Source organism: Drosophila nasuta, chromosome 2L (assembly GCF_023558535.2).
Source record: "Drosophila nasuta strain 15112-1781.00 chromosome 2L, ASM2355853v1, whole genome shotgun sequence".
NCBI lineage: Eukaryota > Metazoa > Arthropoda > Insecta > Diptera > Drosophilidae > Drosophila > Drosophila nasuta.
In genome coordinates this window covers 21,077,202-21,096,894 of record NC_083455.1, presented here as the reverse complement: position 1 = coordinate 21,096,894, position 19,693 = coordinate 21,077,202, and the positions used below count along the sequence as shown (strand labels likewise).

General features: G+C 39.7%; 3 protein-coding genes across 5 annotated transcripts; 1 reads left to right on the top strand and 2 right to left on the bottom strand.

Moving 5' to 3' along the window:
• The first annotated feature begins 95 nt into the window (after positions 1-95).
• On the top strand, positions 96-1,014 carry LOC132798755 (large ribosomal subunit protein mL48). The gene is made up of 3 exons (XM_060810724.1): positions 96-260; positions 325-423; positions 488-1,014. The coding sequence occupies exons 1-3, from the start codon at positions 249-251 to the stop codon at positions 920-922; spliced, it is 546 nt and encodes a 181-aa protein (XP_060666707.1). The 5' UTR covers positions 96-248; the 3' UTR covers positions 923-1,014.
• Positions 1,015-1,102: 88 nt separating this feature from the next.
• LOC132798752 (WD repeat-containing and planar cell polarity effector protein fritz) lies at positions 1,103-5,709 on the bottom strand. Its single transcript, XM_060810718.1, is given in 7 exon segments — positions 1,103-1,258; positions 1,319-1,475; positions 1,536-1,933; positions 1,991-3,477; positions 3,553-3,856; positions 4,086-4,564; positions 5,561-5,709. Coding segments are annotated over 7 exon segments (3,048 nt in total). The 5' UTR covers positions 5,677-5,709; the 3' UTR covers positions 1,103-1,151.
• Positions 5,710-6,691: 982 nt separating this feature from the next.
• LOC132798753 (mitochondrial carrier protein Rim2) lies at positions 6,692-17,723 on the bottom strand. 3 transcript variants are annotated; one of them, XM_060810719.1, is made up of 7 exons: positions 17,122-17,723; positions 9,878-10,106; positions 9,604-9,674; positions 9,114-9,245; positions 8,777-9,050; positions 8,503-8,720; positions 6,692-7,947 (listed from the first exon to the last, which is right to left on the bottom strand). In XM_060810719.1, the coding sequence occupies exons 1-7, from the start codon at positions 17,163-17,165 to the stop codon at positions 7,821-7,823; spliced, it is 1,095 nt and encodes a 364-aa protein (XP_060666702.1). In that variant the 5' UTR covers positions 17,166-17,723; the 3' UTR covers positions 6,692-7,820. The 3 variants fall into 3 exon arrangements, with proteins under 3 accessions (XP_060666702.1, XP_060666703.1, XP_060666704.1); XM_060810720.1 differs by having other exon boundaries at positions 9,899-10,106; XM_060810721.1 differs by lacking the exon at positions 17,122-17,723 and having other exon boundaries at positions 9,943-10,081.
• Between the last annotated feature and the right edge of the window lie 1,970 nt (positions 17,724-19,693).

Below are 19,693 nucleotides of genomic sequence, written 5' to 3'. Positions count from 1 at the left end.
ATGCCAATTTATTTCTATCAAAACTGATGAAAAAATTAGATGGTACTTTATTTGATCAACATACAATAGTTACCCTGAACAGTGGAATCATTTATTTTGCTTCGCTATTGCATATTTACGTCGTCTGTACCCAAATGTCAATTAATATATGTATGTAGGTGGTATGACGAACTGCTTGAACGTGCTGCGTCGCCACACAACAAAACAGCTGTTGTGACATAACCTGCATTTCTTCGGGAAAATTGAAAATGCTGCGTCGAGTAAATAACAATACCGCATATATTTGTATTTATTTATTAAAATTATATTTTTTAACAATTACAGTTATTGCCGTCACTGCGCCAGGCGTTGCAGCAGACGACCCCAACAATCACAGCTGTCCGCCCTAGCAGTTACAGTGTCTATGAGCCAGACTATCTCGAGGTGGGTTACAGCACAATAATACTCTGTGTTTTTTGATGTTTTAATATGAATGAACATCTTGCAGTCACTCAAGCCTAAGTTTCCGCAATACGAGTGCCTAAATGTTCAGATCAAGGGTTACGACTATCCGTTGCTCGAAAGTTATCAACGATTCCTGCACAGCGTTGCCGAATATTTAGATTTGGATGTCTCCGATTGTTATGCACTGCCGCCGCAGCAAACGCAGGTGCAGCGGTTGCGTCCCAATTCGACGGTCGTCGAGGCTGATTACAAGCTGACTACTTACGAGCGTAATCTGCAGCTATCCAATGTCGATGCCCCCATTTATCCGCAATTTCTGCGCATTGCCCAAGCCGCCCTACCTGAGGGAGTGCATCTTATGGTGGCTGAACACACGGACGAGAGTGATGAGCGTCGCTATGTGCCCGACAAGGATCTGCTGGACTTGAAGGCGGAGCTGGAACGCATGGGCGGCGCTACCCCTTCAAAAAAAAAATAACAGCTCAATTGTCATATTTTTTTGGCATATGGGTAAAACGTTAATCACTAGTTTTTTATTGAGTATAAAATAAATCCTGTGTATAAGAGAGATATAGTATAGTGAAGAAATATCTAAAAACAAAACGTTCCTATTTAAAGCTTTGCACTATATGGACGGCAATGGTTACACACTTGGAAGACGGCTCTCTCACTAATCTACATAATTAATTGCACTATCAAATATTCGCTTAGACAACACCAAAATGTACCACTTTGATGGATGATGACGACGAACTGGGTGCCGATGCTTTACTCGATTCCTCATCGCGGCGCCTCGTTGGCGGCTTGCTGACATCTGTAAATTGTTCCATATATTTAGCGACTGTTGTGCATAAGTTGAGTAAATAGTGCTTACTTGTTGTGATTGGATTAAAGTCCTTCAAGTACTCATCATTTGGATGGCAAAGAGGCAAACTATCAGCTAACTCCTTTCGCGGATTCAAATGCCGCGCCGTTGGACGTGAATAGCCATTACGCTTAGGCGGCATGGGTTTGTCCTTTCGTGGAATTTCCTATCACAAGAGATGACAATGAATTATGTGTTCGATTTGAGTAGGCACTTCGAGACTTACTGGCACAACAGCCACCTGTATGGTGTCCGAGAACTTGACTTTGTTCTTCTCCGTGGGCGTCGCTTTAACGCTGGGTGCTGCAGCAGGTTCGCCATTAAGCTGAGCGGGGGCAGCATTAGATAAAATCGAAGCCGTGGGCTTTTTAAGCAAAAGACGTTTCTGATAGTCCTCATTATTGAGTGTTGGCATCGGCAGCATTGCTGGAATGTTCCCAGACACAAGTGGATGCTGATAAAACTTGGGCTGATACGGTGGAATAGGCTGCGTCTGCATTGTTGCCAGAGGCGGCAGTTGTGTGGTAGGATCAGCAAACGATGAGGACTGCAGTCGTGGCGCTGGACTGCTAGGCATGGGTAAGCCAACAGTTTGATCTGGTACATCTTGAGACCAGACGTTGCCTGCAAATTAGATTGTGTCTAATATTATTCAAATCTATTTGCAGTTGTGCTGCTTACCATTGGCATTAATTGGCCTTGCAGGTGTTTGGCTGCCACTTTTCTGCGCTAGCGCGACCAGCGACGTGGTTGTGGACGCGCTGCTCAGCTTGGATGTACGCAACTCTGGCAATGGCGGACGCAACTCGGGCTTAGGTATATTGATCTTGATCATTTCGGCATTAAAAATCTTGGACTTGAACGAGGGCAAAGGTGGCACATAGTTTTTCAAGGCCTGTTGACTGGGTGATGAGTAACTGGACTGTGAACATGCGGAATCGGGACGTAAATCGCTGGCTAAACTCATGCTGAGATGACCAGGTGACACGGGATCCTCTCCATGGATTATGGCGGCGGCCTGACTAAATGCGGCTTGGGCAAATTCACTTAGGCTGGCAATACATTTGGTCAGATTGTATAGATCCATAAAAAGATCATAGTCCGCAACATCCTGAGCCATCTCAAAGGCCTCGTTGAATAGGTTTTTTTCTGCGTGATAGCATAAAAAGGAATTATAAATAAAAAGTACACAAAAAAAAAACTGTCAAACTTACCGCAGCAGAAAGAAGCAAAAGCGTCGTTTTAAATCATAGACCTGATCGCTAAACTCATCCTTCGTATCCTCGGAGAGAGTGTGCGCAAAAGTGCGTAGTGCTCTAGCCATCAGGTCGCAACGCGCGGCGCGCCTCTGGTCGCCCGCAAAGAACACATAGTTGGCAATCTTATGCAGCGTTATTAGACACATTGCACCATACGTCTCCCAGTTGAGCGAGGCGAGCACATTCACCGCTCTTTCTGGCTGCTGCAGTCGTAAATACTTGTCCGCAATCACATCGGCCGTTAGACCCGAGTTATGGATATCACCGCGCATTCCGGCGCCACCAAAGATACGCATGCATGCCAGAGGTCCTTGATCATATAACATTAGAAGCAAACAATCCGTTTGAGCGTAGGTGTGTGTAAAGCTGCCCAGATCGGGTTTGCGGCTGAAGGCGATGCTTAGCAGCGTTGGCTGTGATGCAAAGTAATGCGACAGATCCAACAGACTCAGCGGGGTTACACTCTCGCTCAACAGCTGGTTGCCAATGGGCGCTAGCGCCAAATCAAAGCATTGCAGCACTGAACGCTCATTGGCCACGCAAAGCAGGGCGGAGTCGCAGTGCCAGGCACATTGAGTGGGCACAATCTCAATTTGATTGACATATTTCGTGGTCTGCAGCACCAGATCGTGTAGACAAATGTTGCGATCCACGCTACCTAGAAAGAGCTTCTCCTGGTCCGGACTGAAGGCAAACGAACAGATCTGTGTGCCCAGCGCAATCGATGTAATTGCAGTACGTTGCATTTTCCCAGTGGCCAGCTCATAGGAGCAAATCTCGGCGCTGATGTCACCCTTGCGTGACACCTTCTGTTCGAGTGTGATGATTTGATTCTCAGAGCTGCGCAAAAAATCCACGCACAACGGATCGTTCTCGGACCAACAATAAGCAATCGATTCCAGCTGCAAGCTACAATTAGAAGTTGAATTAATGAATGTTTAATGAATGCATCTTGTATTTTATTTGCATAATTAGCTGACTTACCCTTTGATCTTAAAGATGTGAATGTTAGCACGATCCTGATCACGTATCGTGGGTCGCCATGGATACACTTCGTTCTGTGAGGATTGCGTCCAAACCACAAACAAATCAAAGCTGCCGTTAACCGTAAGATGGCGTGCCAATTTACGCTCCGATGCGGCGCCCGGTATGATCACATGAAAGATACGTGGATCCATGTTTGCAATCTTCTCCGGCCCCAATGGCCGGGCATTGGGACGCTGCAAATGCACCACTGTCAGCTGGTTGGTATTGTAGGCCAAGACGATGTGGGAACGTGTAAAAAATGCTGAAGAGTCGAAGACAAAATGCATAAACAAAACATGAAAGCGCGAGCACAGATTAATTAAAAATTACAATAATTGCATGTGGAATGTGTGTTGTTGTCATGTCTGTATGTGTGTGTGTGTGTGGGAAAGTCGCTAAGTCGTTATAAATGCAAATTTCTCTTCAATGGAGCCATCGACACACACGCACACTCGCACACACACACACATACTGGAATGTATCTCACTCACCATCGGTAATGACCTCGGCGGCCAATTTGCCAACAAGATACTTTTCAAAGACCATGCGCAATATGTCGCCCGTATAGATGTCCACACAAATGTGCGCCATGTGCCCATTGTCGAAGAGCAACAACACTTGGGCCGCATCTTGCCACTCGGAATGCACCAGTTTGTGGGAGCGCAGCAATTCCTCCAGCTTCTTCAGATTATCCTTTAAACGTCCTGCCGCTTTGCGACTATTTTTGAGCACTGCAAGACCATTGCGTCGTTCGGTATAGTCCCGTTTCGAGAGCGCTCCTAACTCTTGGGAAACTTCGCGTTGCCGTACATAGCGAAAGGCACCGAAATCGCTGTTTTTGATGCGCACCTCGTCGCGCAGCGTTGTCCAGAAGTGTAGCTCGCTGAGCAGCATCGCGACGAAGGAGTTCAACGCATGGCCGCAACGCGAACGCAAATGGAAATGAGCATTGGTTGGAGTGGTGGTATAACTACAATAAATTGTGTAAATGGGTGTCGTCCAATTACAGCAGTTCACAATCGCGTCGATTGGGGGCAAGCAAGTGGCGCATGCGCATGAATTCTGTACGTCAAACAAATGCTGCGCACTTTGTTTTACCGATAACTTTATGTAAACAATAAAGTGTTTTTGTAATTCTGTGTATAGAAACAGTGCAAATAAGTTTATTTGACGAAAACACGACGCACGCAAAACGTAAACACTGAAAATTCGTCAGTGACGTGCAGTGTGACCACACGATCAAATTCGAAGTATACTAGTATATTTTGAATACGTAAATATACCACTGTCACAAGTTTGGCCACTCTATCCCAGTGATGAGATTATTATCGTATTGGCGGCATATTTAAAATAGTAATACAGGTAAGTAATTTGGAGCTAACATTTCGTATTTTTAAGGTACGCAAGGACAATTGTTATAACCTTAGACGTGAATAGGTATCAAACCAACATAGAAGCGGTAGACACTGCAGAATTGAAAAAAAATGTAAGAATAACATATATGAAAAATGTGCGCATTTAAGAAACTGTGTCACAAAACCTCTATAGGGGAACTGGTGCTGGCCATAGGTAAAAATGCAATGTCATCCTATCAGTCCAGAAATACTTGGCACTATTGGTTTAGAATATCACCCCCCCCCCACACACACACACACACACACACATTCGGACGACTATAAGTTCGCAAAAACAACTACAACAATCTCGAGGAGATCTCTTGTAAGATTCCACTTGGAACACCTGAAGCAGCAGGCGAGCATAATTGAGTAGCAAGTGGATTAATCTAGAAATACACGGAAATATTCTGTGTTTTGATTGGTCAATTTCTCACAAGTTGTGCTCTCGAATGTGGATCCTAACAGCGGAGCATAAGAGTATGCTTTGGTCATCTCAGAGCGGGAGCTCTTAGTGCAATTGATCTTCTGTATTGATGCTTGCTGCTGATTTATGTTCCCCTAGTACTTACCATGATGATTTGGTACTTTTGGGAATACGTGACCAGGTAGACTCCCAAGCAACAACAATCTCCACGACATTCCTTGCACAATACCACGTGGTTGAACTGAAATACCAGGCGAACATAATAGAGTAGCAAGTGGATTGATATGGTAATTCATCCAAATATGCCTTGCTGCCATTGGTCAATTTCTCAGGACGTATGCTATGGTATGTGGACCTTAAGAGCGGGAGTATGTGAGCTAACTGTGATCCTCTCACAGCAAATTGTGCAATTGATTTTCTGTATTATTGCTTACTGCTGTTTCATGTTCGCCTAGTATTTGCCATGATGATTAGAGACTTTCGGGCGTTCGCGACAAGTTTGAGTCCCAACAACAACTATACATAACAATCTCGTCGAGATTCCTTACACAATAGCACGTGTATAAACTGAAATACCAGGCGAACATAATAGAGTAGCAAGAGGATTAATCTGGAATTGTATCCAAATATGCCTTGGTAGAATTGAATTTCTGTATTATTACTTGCTGTTGATTATAATCACATGGAACAACTGAGATACAAGGCAAATACACTAGATTCACCTGGCGCACAAAGTACAGAAGAAAAACGGCTGAGAGACAAATATTTTTTCCTGTGCGTTGCTTCTTTCTGCTAACTTATGCTCGCCTGGTATTTCAGATAATAGTTTTCCATTTTTCAGCCTTTTGCGACGGCGATCTCAATTCTCTAATTTAATGAGGCGCTCCCTACTAAACAACGTCCATATTATTTACATTTATATAAAGTATTGATTGATTTTTTATTTACAACAAATAATACTGTTATAATTATTATTACTTTCTCACTGCTAATCAATAGGGTTGGCTATTTGCTTATAAAATATATGTATACTTACCATATTTAAAAGTATTTGCACTTAATTTCACTAGGTAATCCCCGTGTCTGACAGAACATGCTATTCCTTAATTTAAACTGTAATGATAATTTATTATCTTCTCCTTGATGCCTCTTGAAACAGTGGACTATGTTCGTTGCTCGGCAGACGTTGCGAAGATAAGATTAAATTAAAGTAATGCGTGAACGCTACACCCTTGACGGTTGACCGACTAATATATTGGTTGTAAACATACATAGGTTATTTTTAAACAAAAAATTGTATTTATTGATTTCACCATTCAATTAGATTGTTATCAAATATTCACAGTACTTTTCTTTCGTTCTTTGCTCGTTATCAATTAAATACGATTAAAGGCACTATGCAATATAGTGGCAATATCATTACATTATAATCAACTAGTTAATGCACTAAATAAACAGCAACGTATCCGATAATAGTAATGATAGCATTAATTGTAACTAAAATATATATCGCATTTGAGAAAACTTAACACAACAAATTACGTATACGCTGCGTGGTGCATACCAATTCTAAAAATACGTTATATGTACGAATTAAGTAATTACAAATAATATAAAGTTAAAGTAGTATATAAGTAGATATGGCGGCATCGATGTGTTTGGACAACTGATTTGCGCGCCTAATGACTGCGACCGCAGGATGTGTGTGCTTGCATATCCTGCGGGTAAACTAGTACGGATTGTGCTTATTGCTAAGAACTAATATGAAGGCAACGACAAGTTAAATCATAAGTGGGCTTCTCTATTTACATATACAACAGATTCCGAGCGCTCTCCCTCACTGAACGTTGAATTTCAACTACAATGTACAGCATAAATATTTAGATGTATTCTACATTTCTATTTACAAGTGAATAAATATCAAAATATCAACCACATTTCATTTATAATTTGTAATTTTAACATTTTAACTAATTAGCCTTTTGCAAATTTTGATAAGGTTTCAGAATCGTTTCAACATAAGTGAAGTCATTTTCAGTTTTCATTTCTCAATTTTTGTTTACATACATATAGTATTATTTTGTTTTCTTTTTGGCCTTGACAATAATAATGACTACAGATTATAGAACATAATTCGTGCGTTCAACGTTTAACGTCTCTTTAAGTCTCTCGAGTTCGTTGCCTTAGGAGCTAATTAACGAAATTTTGCGCTCGTTGGTTAAATCGTCTAGAAAACCGCATTAAAATTATTATTTCAATATGTTTAATATTACATAATAAGTTGCAGCAGTCGCGTCTATATATATGCACAGATTGGGTTCCTCGCTGTTAACTAGTCCTTTATTGGGGGCGGGATTAAATAGGCGTGGCATTTGGTTCACTCTCTCGTTTTCTTGTGTTGTTCTTCAAAAATCGTAAAACTCATTTGACTTGTTGTTGAAGCGCCGCGTTAACACATAAACCACCGCCTCATATGTGGCCATCATAATGGCTGTGTTTGGAATTTGTCGCACCAGTTGAGTGGCCAAGCCTCTGCGGGAGAGAAACGTCAAGGCAATAATTAGTTCAAGTCCAAAAACTATTAATTAAGATTTTCACAAACATCAATTATCAGTTCTCATGAACTTCACACGCGTCTCGGCTACAAGTGATAATGAAATTAGTTGAGGCATATAAAAATGCTCAACAAATAGATACAAAATGCGTCGCAAAAGATTTCTTTATACTACTTGAATATAGAGGGGCGCAAATCGTGGGTGCTTCGTTATGATAACAAATTAGCATACAACAAACACGAAATTCGCATTCGCATTTTTATAAATACAAAAAGCAAACGTTTGAAATATTTATAAATATTATAGTACGATTTATGAATGATCATGATGAGAGGGAATGATTAGAACAAAAAATCTAAGCTGGAGAGTTTATTGTGTTGTTTTTAAACTCAGAGAATCTTTAGGGAAAGTACTAAAAAGGGGTCAATTCAGACTAAACAAATGTCAAATGGGATTTCCGCTGGCTAATCTGTATGCTTCGATTAACGAAGCATGATTGTAAATTCCCGTAGGCCTTCGGCTTGACACATACCTGTAGAGTCCGGCGCGTCCCTCCTCCTTCCACACAGTGTGCAGTGTTTGCCAGAACGAGTTGTATTTGTTGCCCTCCTCGCGCAGACGCGTTCGTGCCACCTCATGAGGATACGCTATGCAGGAGGCAATCGTCTTCGAGACGGCGCCAGCCATCATAAACTCAAGGAAATCACGTGAACCCTTTGTGTCCGTATGCCGTTGATTGCGTTGCTCCAACTGCAAGCACAGTTAATTGTTGAATTGCTCACGCGAATTGAATGGTATTTACTTACCAGCTTTGACTTGATGAACTCGTAGATGACAAAGTGTACCATTGTCTCGCAGATGCCAAAATAGCTGGCCGTGATGCCCTTGTAGAATGCCGCAATGCCACCCTGGGCATATACACGTTCGATGCACTGTTTCACAGTCATTTGAACCTTGGAGTTGTAGTCCAGCTGCATTCGCGTCTTGACAAACCAAATGGGATTCGTCGCTGTGGACGAGACAAAGCCAGCACTGGCAGCACTCATGATGTGTACCAAAGGCGAATCCCGCTCAACGAAACTGTAAATAGAATGAAGATAGTATTTAAATGTGTTTTAAGTATCATAGAGGTGATGCACTTACCCCAAACTGTTGAGTGTGTTCTTTGTCTGTGAGTAGGCGCAAAAGTAAATGGCACGCGAGGGCGCAACGCCCACAAGATTCGGACCCAGGCCTTTGAATAGAGCACGCGGACCTTCATTTTGGACAATATGTCTGTGGATAGAATGGGCAATACATATAGATAGGTTTACATGTAAGATATGAGTGAGAAATAATACATTTTTCACAAATTCCAGTGTTGCGCGTTGAACTAAGTTGAAGTTCATTCGAGTTCAATTTTTGAGCAAATTAATGACTCCAGAAATGACTTTGGAAGTGGAGGAAGTGGGTGTAATTCCAATTTGGATTGAATGACAAAAGTGGAAGTCGAACTGGAAAAACAGTACAGCAATAGCACATGAATGTCCCTAACAGCAAATTTGTTCATTATCAAACACTATCGTTGATGCCCAAGCTTAAGCAGACTTTTCTGATTAGAGCACACTTTCAGAGATAACTTGCGAAGACTTACCGCAGACACTGTACAATGCTCATGGACTTTGGGGTGGTCGACGAGATGCCGCAATGTGAAATGGCCATAATCTGCAAAAAGGCAAAGAGATTGTTAACAATATATTTAACAGGAGATTCGATGGAAAAAGCAATGGTCATGAAGTGTTGTTTGCTGCTTTTGTTTGGTCGATTGTTTATCGGCGATCCATTAATGGCAAATAGCAAATAGCAATGGCAAATAGAATGGCGAGTGATCAGTGAGTGATAGGAATAAATAAAGAATTTGGTACTACCCTACGCACACCCCCAATCACCTGTGGCTGTGATCTGTTACGTAATATCGTTGTGCTTAGCTTACGTCGTTGTTCCGGCCTCAGCAGCTCGGAGGCGCCGCCATTTGCCGGTCCGCCAGCGGTTTCAGCAATTCGTGTCGACGGCGCCAAGAATGCCGTTGAGCTCTGTAGACGGGTCTTGACCACCTCCAGGGGACATGTCACCACCGCACCAACCGTGCCCGCGGATCTGCAAGAAGCATGAAAGGAAAACAAACAAATCATTTAGTATCGCTTGAGACATTATCTAAAAATACGCGCAAGAAAATGATATTTTCAAGCGATTCTAACAAATTTCCTGACACGCCACAAATGTGCCAAATGTCGAAATATCAAGTTTACTTTTAAAAATAAAACCCATTTGGCAATTTCACCAAAAACATATGTAATTATTATTTCCCTTTTTCATTCTCCATAGCTTCCCTTAATTTATCGTTTTCATATGAAAATTGTTTGAATTGCGCACGAAAAGAAAACCCAAATCACTTATTGAAAATGAATTGAAAGAATTTCTATCGATACACGCTGCATTTGGAAATGCATTTTAGAATCAATTTAATTCGCTACTCGAGCAATTGTTTACCACTTTACTTTGGCAAATTGCACGCTTTCTTCGTCAGTCATTATTTATTGTTCTCAGTGCCATCGATTTGGATGATTACTTGCATGACTCAAATAGTATTACAAATTCAGTATAAATTAATTACAAAAGTGCATTTAGTTTTCTTAGTATTAATCATTCAATTTAAAGTGAACAATTTAACTACAAATATCTATAAATCTTTCATACAACCAATCACCATACAAGTTTTGGCTTGCAGCAGATTATTCACACCAGAAATATTTTCATTTTGTTATGAAAATACATTCGTTCTTAATGGCCCAGACCTTGGCTAATAAACCTACTGAAATAATTGTATTTGTTGTGGAAAGGGAACCTGTGATAAAGGAAAACATTGTTATCTATGGCAACAATGTTAACTCGTGATCTTAGCTGCAAATTGATTAAAACGTTCGCATAATTGGCGCTTGGCAACCAACAAAACGTGATGAATTTTCGTTGGCGTCAAAATACAAACACATTCCTGTTATAATACAACGTATAAATCAACAAAATGTTCGACTCTAGATACATACTGTATATAAATGTATTTTTGGCACAGACAAAAGCCCTTATGTAAGAGAGATAAAGGAAAACTTTTGTCGTTGATTGCATTTTCATAAATTAATAAATAAATTAAAGGGAAAGTTTGATCGATGGCAGCCAAACAAAGACTAGGAAACCATCATTTAATGACTGACACGAAAATCTCCTTTAATTCCTCGGAATAAATTCCATTATTTCACTGTTTATATACTATGTAAAAACAAAAAAACAAACACTTCACGCTGAAAGCACACAATACGGATTATATTTGCAACAGTCAAGTAGCTCTCTTTAGGTAGCATTACCGTAATCTAAAGTCAAATACTTAAACTACCATTTATAACGTACGTATACTTAATGCGTAATAAAAGATATTTATATAATATAGATTAAGATACGTTTAATGGCAGGCAACCTGTTTAAAAGTATTAATTGACAAAAAAGTAATATATTTATATATATATATAAAAGGCACTTGTAGATAGGGTTTGGCATCTGTTTCAATCAATAATAAGCTATTAACACAATATTAAGTATACGCCAGCGATAACACATTTTTGCATTATATGCAATTAACCCAACTTAATCGTCTTCGTATACATATATGAGCAAAACTAGTAAACAGTTTCATGAATCTCGGCGAGATTGCAGCAGGCCAACTGGAAACCGGTTTGCACCGGTCTCACGTTGACCCAATGATGATAACCTGCGCCTAGGAATGAACTATCATCGTCGGACAAAGCCGCGTGTGCTTATCAGCAACGTCGCCGGCCATCGCTGAGGTTTAGCATATAAATATATGTATAGAAATAGATTATAAGTGGAATACTTATAGATGCAAGAGAGATACAATTGAAATCTTGTCTGTGTCTATGACATAATTGCTTTCGAAAAACCGGTAAGAACTCACGCCATATGTGTCTGAGATTTTTGTGGACTGCACTCCGGTCATCATTTCTTTGACCTCGGATGCTAAACTGATAGCGCTACAATCCCAATTATTCCGCCAATTGAATTAATAAATTAGCGCGGCAGCATTTCAGTATTGAATTTCATCATTAGCATGGACTGAAAGCTGTCACATCCGATGCGAAAAGCAGAGCGCGTGCTTAAGTCCCCAGACAGTTGGACAAACACGGATGACGTTGTGGCAATTGCCAGACAATTGATAAATCAGTTGAATGTGAAACGCAGGACTGACAAATTATAGCACAAATGTCATGTTAAACAAATGAAATACATATATATAGATATGTCAATTGCAGCCGAATGCGGACATCATTTTGCGAGCTTCCTCGTACGTTGCCAAAGTACAAGCGAGTCGAGTCTGTCTGTGTATCTATATCTACCGACTCAATGGCCTCTGCTACTGCCATTCATGAGTGTATTTTATATTATATGGTAAACCCAACCGGTTAATGGTCGATTTAGCTGTTTTTTGACTGAATCGCAACGCATTCGGAATACGCCACACGCGCCAGATAAGAGTGGAAAATTTGGCAGACCCAAAGCAAAGCAGGTGGCACTGAATCCCAGCATGTTCTCTACTAGAGATTGTGGTGCGTCATCTTCGGTGGCGACTTTTACTCCCGCTTGATATAAATGCGCCTTTGGTGGTGGGCAAATCTTATCAACACATTTTATATGCTTTTTTTTTGCTTTGGTGTTTCGCAGACTTTTAATGGAATTTATTATCAATGACAGTCTATGCTACACTCTGTTGTCATACAATGGATAAAGTCCATTCGTTATTAGAAGGCGGAAGACAACTCAGACAACATTATGCTAAACTAATTCAAATTTGATAGAAGAGACTTTATTTCGTAAGATATAGCCTTTATTTCGTTGCATTGTGAAATGCTGAACGATTGAAAACAATTTCATAATTCACTTTTATTGGTAATCATAAGTTTAGCAAGGTATTTGCGAGTCGAACATTTCTCTGACTTGCTTAGATTACGAAATCGATGGAAAGTTTCGCAAGTTTCATTATTTGTATGTGGGTCAAAGAGTGTCATGCAGTTGCCTCAAGAACATGTGAACGCAAAGATAACTATTGAGTAAGAATATATATTCTATTATCAAATAGTTTATGGTAGAGTCCATTATAAAATGGAAATGATTCACCTTCTATGCTAACTATATGCTATATGTATGTTACCTTCTACATTGAACTTGGCACGAGACCTCATCTCATTCTTATCGATATACTATGTACCACATACATATATATGATATTTTATTTTGTAAATAAAATTGTCTTCTTCTGCCCGACCAGACGGAACTTGTTTATTGAATGTGCCAAACAAATATGTATCATCTGACTATACGTATCTTATAGTATTTATGTATTTAAATGAGTTCTACACATCGAATGATACAAAACGTGCGCCCTTGACACAATTTGTGCACAAATCTTGAAATTAGTCGCGTTCCACATTAGCGAAAGAAAAGTGTTGCTCTTTTTAAGTATATGCTCGGTTTAATGCCCTTCCTTAAAATCACCGAGTGAGCGAGAGGGAAGAGTGGGAAGTGTATTAACTGAATTTCGGCCTACGTGCGTCGACGCATGCAAACGAATTCAAAAAAGAAACCTGATGAACAAAAAAATGAAAGATGCACGCACCGACTAAACAAAATATAAAATACAAATTCATCTCATGGATGCCCCTGCCGGCTATCTATCACTTGGTTGCACCTAATGCCGGGCTGGTCTATAAATAGCTCGTCGAGATCTATTTAATCTTATATAACGTGTGGCATTGTTGTTTTGTCCCACGTCAAAGCTCGCACCGGTCACGCTACCCGTCTCTGTCTTTCTCTCCCTCTCTATCTCGCTTTAGCTGCCGCTAAGTGCATCTTATTAGGAATGTTGTTATTGCGGCTGCAGCAGTCGCCTTCAAATGAGTCAATGTGCCAGAAAGAGTTTGTTTGCCCCCCAACAACGTCAACGTCGACGTCGACGACGACAAAAACCAAAACAAATCGAAGACCAGACCAGGCCATCGTTGCCTTCTTTGTTGATTTCATGATATAAAAGCAAAAGTTTTACCAACAACAAAGGCCATTCCAATGTTGTTGTTTACACTGTTTAATTTTAGCATACCCTGTAGTCGAGCATATCATTGAGGTAGGTGACAAACACAAGTATTCCTCTATATATAGTATATATTCAAATTCTATTAACCAAGTTCTAGTCTTCAAACTGAAGTAGTTTGATAAGATATCTGAGGATACTTTCAATTACTGCGCATTTCTAGAAACACCTCCCCTGCAACCTTGCTGATTACTAGAGTATAATCAACGAGATTATTGTGTGCAGTCCAAAAATAGCCAATTGAATAGAAGCAACAAAATATGTCAACGAACAAACATTAAACAGAGCAATGCGTGACACAATAATGATGCACTTATATATTTAAAGTTAAAAATAGCACAAATTCGACTCAACTATATCTCCCATCAAGATACAGATAAATGAACTATAGTCTATATTATAGACAGGCAATTTGTCAAATGCAATTTGGATAGTGTATCGTGCATTTCACAATCTTCTGCACTTGGATGTCTGTCAGTTTATTTATGCATGTCGTATGTATACTATATATATAGTAAATTATATCGATAAACTATCTTTATGCATGTGGGCAGCTGCAAGGTTGTTTTTTCCAAGCAGCAGCGATAGTAACGTGTGTAAACACGAGATACGGCTGGAAATACTTAAGAATAGATAGGACAACACAACACACACTGCTTCTCTACTTGTGTCGCACAGTTGGGTGTTGGGTAATCAGCTCAAGTTGCCAATTTGCGGGGGGTTGCAACAACTATAACAACAACCACAACAACTAGATGCACAACAAGAGGAACAACACAATGTGCAACGTGATTCCGTTTGTAATTTGACTTTTGTCTTGCATAGTATCCAACATGTTTACAAAGTAGATACAGAAAACCACGGAAAGACTTACTACTATTATATATACCAAGCACAGACAAAGTAGAGAATGAATACAGACTGCAGATAATACGTATTAATATCAAGCCGGCCGGCCGGCAAATTGTTTTTTAGATTTTGTTTTGCATAACCACAGAGAAATCCTAGAAGAACTCGACAATGGCGTACCCTAGTTGAGAACGTTAGATCTATCTTTAAATTTATTTTTATTTAGATTTATCTTTAATAAAAGTATCTGTTAGATAAAATAAATGAATATTATGATTAAGACTAAATCTAGCTATGGTTTGTATAAAATTGACTATACAGGTGATTTTCCGTTTAGCTACGACTACAGGGTATAAAATTGCATTCGTATTGCCCCAAAGAATAACCGCGTTAACTTGAACTTGAATAAGTTAAGTTAAGCAGAAAATTACTTTCAACTGAAGTAGCGAAAATTCAGGTAAGCAAAGATTGTGAAATGCAGTATTACTTATGGAAAATACTCGAAATAAGTATTTCGTTAAGATACAAATAATGTTATCTCAAATATACAAAATAAAATGACTGATATTCCCTAAGACATGCATATACATATGTACATATAAAGTACGTACATCTGGAGAGTGATTTATTAATGATCTTGGCCAAGGACAAATCAATTTACGCTCGGCTGCGAGAATTCGCCCTACTTGCAGTTGCAGTTCTCCTGTAAATTGTTTGCTAATTTGAGTGGAATGAGGTGTGTCGCACTCTCCAAACTTATTTACAAAACTGTTGAATACAATTTTAAAGGTCGCTCAACCGAACCAACAGAGCAACACCCAATTAAACTTTAGTTACATGGCACGCAATAAGAGGCTCGTCACACACCCGGAAATAAACCTTCCAGCCCCTTAATTCTCGGTTTATTTACTCGAAATGTGAGCAACAGCGAATTCCAATACGCGCTATACAAATAAAAAAAGAACGTCAAACCGGATTCGCTTTAACTAAAGCCGACTGACAACTGATATGCCAGCTTGCTGTGGCTGTGTAGGGTGCGTAATAAAAACAAAAAACAATCACGAAAACAAAAACAATTAAATTAAGATGCAATTCTAAAAATAGCAACAACCAATGAGTAGCACAATATATGTTAATAATAACAATACAATGAAAGCTTGTTACTCGCAAATCAAATTAAATTCAACATCACCCCGCACACAATTGATTTATATGGGGTAAACTAAGCCACGCCCCTTCCCGTTTATACGAAACGAAAATCTTTTAAACTTATCTGTTGATGCGCTCCCCAAATTTGTGTATTTTTTAAAACTACGCAATAGGCTTGTTTGTTTTTTTCTGAAATGTTTGCAAACTTGGCAAATTCTTCATTGCTTCGAGAGAATGACAGAAAAATTAAGCAGAAAGCAATCTAATCGATATCGATATATGGTTTACTTCAATTCGTTCAGCACTCGCAAATAGAACAGTAGAAAGTTCAACAAGTGGTTCCAAATTGCAATTGCATGGTTCTCAAAATAGTACAAGGTTCGCCTTCTAATGACTCCACCCAAGAGAAAATAGGCTTGACTTTGAGAGCGAGAGACACAAGAGAGAGCGGAATGCTGAGCTTTTTACGATCTTCTTCCTTTTCGGCAATGTTTTGGTTTTGTTTTGTTTTTGCGTCTAGCCGTTTTAATTGACGACTTTCGTTGTGTGACGTTTATCTTGAATTATTTTTGCGCAGCGTGGGACGTAGCAGTTGTCCCAAAAATAATTTGAACACGTGAACCGTGCATGTTGTTTCTACAGATGATTTTTATCTGCATACATAAATGCATGAGTATTAGTGTGCTTGCTGTTTGTCAGCTTTTCCTTCTTTTTGTTTGCTTTAATTTTTTTTTTTGGCGCCATTGCCAACTTTCCCAATTGCAGCAGCAGTTCACACGTACAAACACATTGTATGAACATATGTATGTTAGTGTGTGTCTAGCTAAACGCAATTGCGACGTTGCGTTTGCCCAGCTCAGCTCAGATCAAAATTCCAACTAAAACCGGTTTCTAGTTTCGCCGAGGGAGGCGACAAGAGATAAGGCGCAATACAAACAAAAACAACAAATTATTTACACTTACCCGCCGGCTATCAAATGTATCAAAGTATCACGATTTTGGGACATAATCAAATTGTTCTTCTTTCTGTTCTCCTTTTAGTTTGCTGCGATGCAACCACACGACGAAAACTGATTGGATAATTAACGCGCACTTGAACTGCTTGTGAGCGCCAGCGGGGGGAAAGGCGGCTCTATTCCCGGCGGCTACGGCCGCAACACCGCAATGGAATTTTTTATTTTCGCTCTTTACGCGTTTTCGCTTTTGGATTTTTTTGCACAACCAAGTTACTATATATTACTTCTGTTACTTGTTATTGTTGCCTTCGGGCGTTCTTATTTTGGCGCTTACAATGGTCACGGGTTATGCAACTATTTTAACAATTTTCGTGAAATTCTTATCACACACTGATGACTTTGCAAAACGGCGCACTGCGCTTTTATTAATGTTGCAGCACTGTTTGTAAAACAATTACACTTTCGTCGATTTTATATTTACTTGTTTTTACAAAATTCTTACGCTACTCGCAAACTTGATAAATATTTTTGTGCTTCTTTCGGCGAATTCAGAAGTAAGAGCGAAATAACATCCGTCCAATTTGGTTTCTCAAAGTAGACTGAAACTTAACAGTTCGCCCATGGACTTAACAGCACGCCTTACATTTTGTTTACATATTATATTGCGGACTTCAGAAAAAACAGAATATTGTTTTAAAGTTAATTAATTAATTATTGTAATGTATTTATAAAAAAGAAATACTACTTTTAATGGACACTTTGAAGTCACATTAAATAAAATTTAAAAAGCTTTTAAAGAACGTGTTTTGTTTAACAGCTGTGTTGAGGTGTGACCGTTAACAACAAATAAACTCCCAAAAAGTTATACCAAAATTCAGTAAGGCCGATACTTGACATGTCTTTATGGTCACACTGTGGCCATGAGGCTTATCGATTTCAGGCGGATATACGATATTATGAGAGCGCCGATAACATAATTTGAAATTCAACTAATAATAAAAAAATAGTAAGAACCGCCATTATTTCTTTGAAATTACGTTCTAAATTTACAGTTCGATTAAGTGATTAAACATAGTGATGAACTAAAAAATGAAATTAATTTAACGGAGAATACGCATATTGGTTAGGACAATATCATTAAATAATATGGATAAATTTGTAGCGAAGTTTAAAAAATTGTGTCCACCACGATGTTTAAATTTACGCGCGCCCTTTGAAAAGTCGGAGAATGGTCACTTTACACACTAAATATTGCATTGGCGCCATCTTCTTTGCATCAATATCTAATGGCCTAATAATTTATTCATGATGCTTTTGACCATTTTGGTGCTGGTCGGGATGTGTCGTTAAAACATTCCCCCAATTGCAAATGAAAATAACTCTAATTGCCAACTGGCAAGTCAAGGTCGATGCTTTTTTTTGGTTTTTCTTTGGTCATGCTGTCACAGACACGTGTGTGAGAACAGTGTAGAGCACAGTGTCCCCAAAGTGTGCAGCTGTTCTCGCTGTCAATTGCTTTTAAATAAATACAAATTCCACACAGCAAGAAACAATGTATTTGTAAAGGTAAAACTGTACTTTTGTTGTACGGTGATTTATGCATATTTGCAATAGCGCAACAATATGTGTATATTATATTCATATTAAATAAAATAGCCGATACATGCATGCAATGCCACTGCGGCGATTTACTTGACCCTGACATTAAGAGCGTTTAAGCCCGCTCCTTCCTCGCTGACGAGTTTGCCGGCTTTAATGTGGAAACACGTGCCAGTCATGCACGTTTGACCATACAGTATTCATGCTGGCCAACAGGCACAGTTGTCCAACAGTTTCAGTTCAACTGAAACAGAAACTGAAACTGAAACAATGGTAGAAAATGGCAGCAGTGCCTGCTTCCGTTTTGCCCGCACAACGTTACGTATGAGTAATACGACAGCGATTGCTGCTAAAGCTAATTAAAGGCCAGCCAGTCACCAAACTCCACGCCAGGCCTAAGGCACGACCTTGGACGCCAAGCCAAGTCGACAGTGGCCCATAGTCGTTTGTCAACCGACACTGAGGACGGCCCTTTAATATATTTTGGCCCCCATTTGAAGCCAGCGAAGGATATTGTTTCTTTTTTTTGCTTGGGCTTGTTGTGTATGGGCATTTCATTTGGCAAAGCATTTAATAAACAAATTTGGCACATTTTACAGTCGAGTTAGGTGCGAGTTTGAGTTGGAGTCGGAGTCGCAGTTCAATGGAGAGAGGGTTGAAGGACACGCTTACGCAAATGCCAAGCAAACACCTGCCAGGCCCATGGCCCCAAACTCTGCAGAGTTCTGCTTGTTTTATATGCTTAGTTTTGCCTTTTTACGACTGAAGTTTCCTTGGAAATGAGCGCATCGAATAACGATTCGCGTATCTGTTATAACAACGACAACGACAACCAAACACACACACGCTCACACTCACACTCACACACTCATAGAGAGGACGATCAACACCACGCGTGGTGCGAACTGTCGGCAAACAAAAAAAAATATACTATATTGTATTTTGCTGTGGGGCAGGAGACATCGTGGTGGCACTCTGGC

Coding starts and splice junctions, on each gene's coding strand:
- LOC132798755 (XM_060810724.1), top strand. Junction 424..487: donor ATGAGCCAGACTATCTCGAG/GTGGGTTACAGC, acceptor AACATCTTGCAG/TCACTCAAGCCTAAGTTTCC.
- LOC132798753 (XM_060810719.1), bottom strand. CDS start 17,165: ATGTCCCAAAATCGTGATACTTTGATACATTTGATAGCCGGCGG. Junction 9,246..9,603: donor AGCATTGTACAGTGTCTGCG/GTAAGTCTTCGC, acceptor TTCTATCCACAG/ACATATTGTCCAAAATGAAG. Junction 7,948..8,502: donor GGACGCGCCGGACTCTACAG/GTATGTGTCAAG, acceptor TCTCTCCCGCAG/AGGCTTGGCCACTCAACTGG.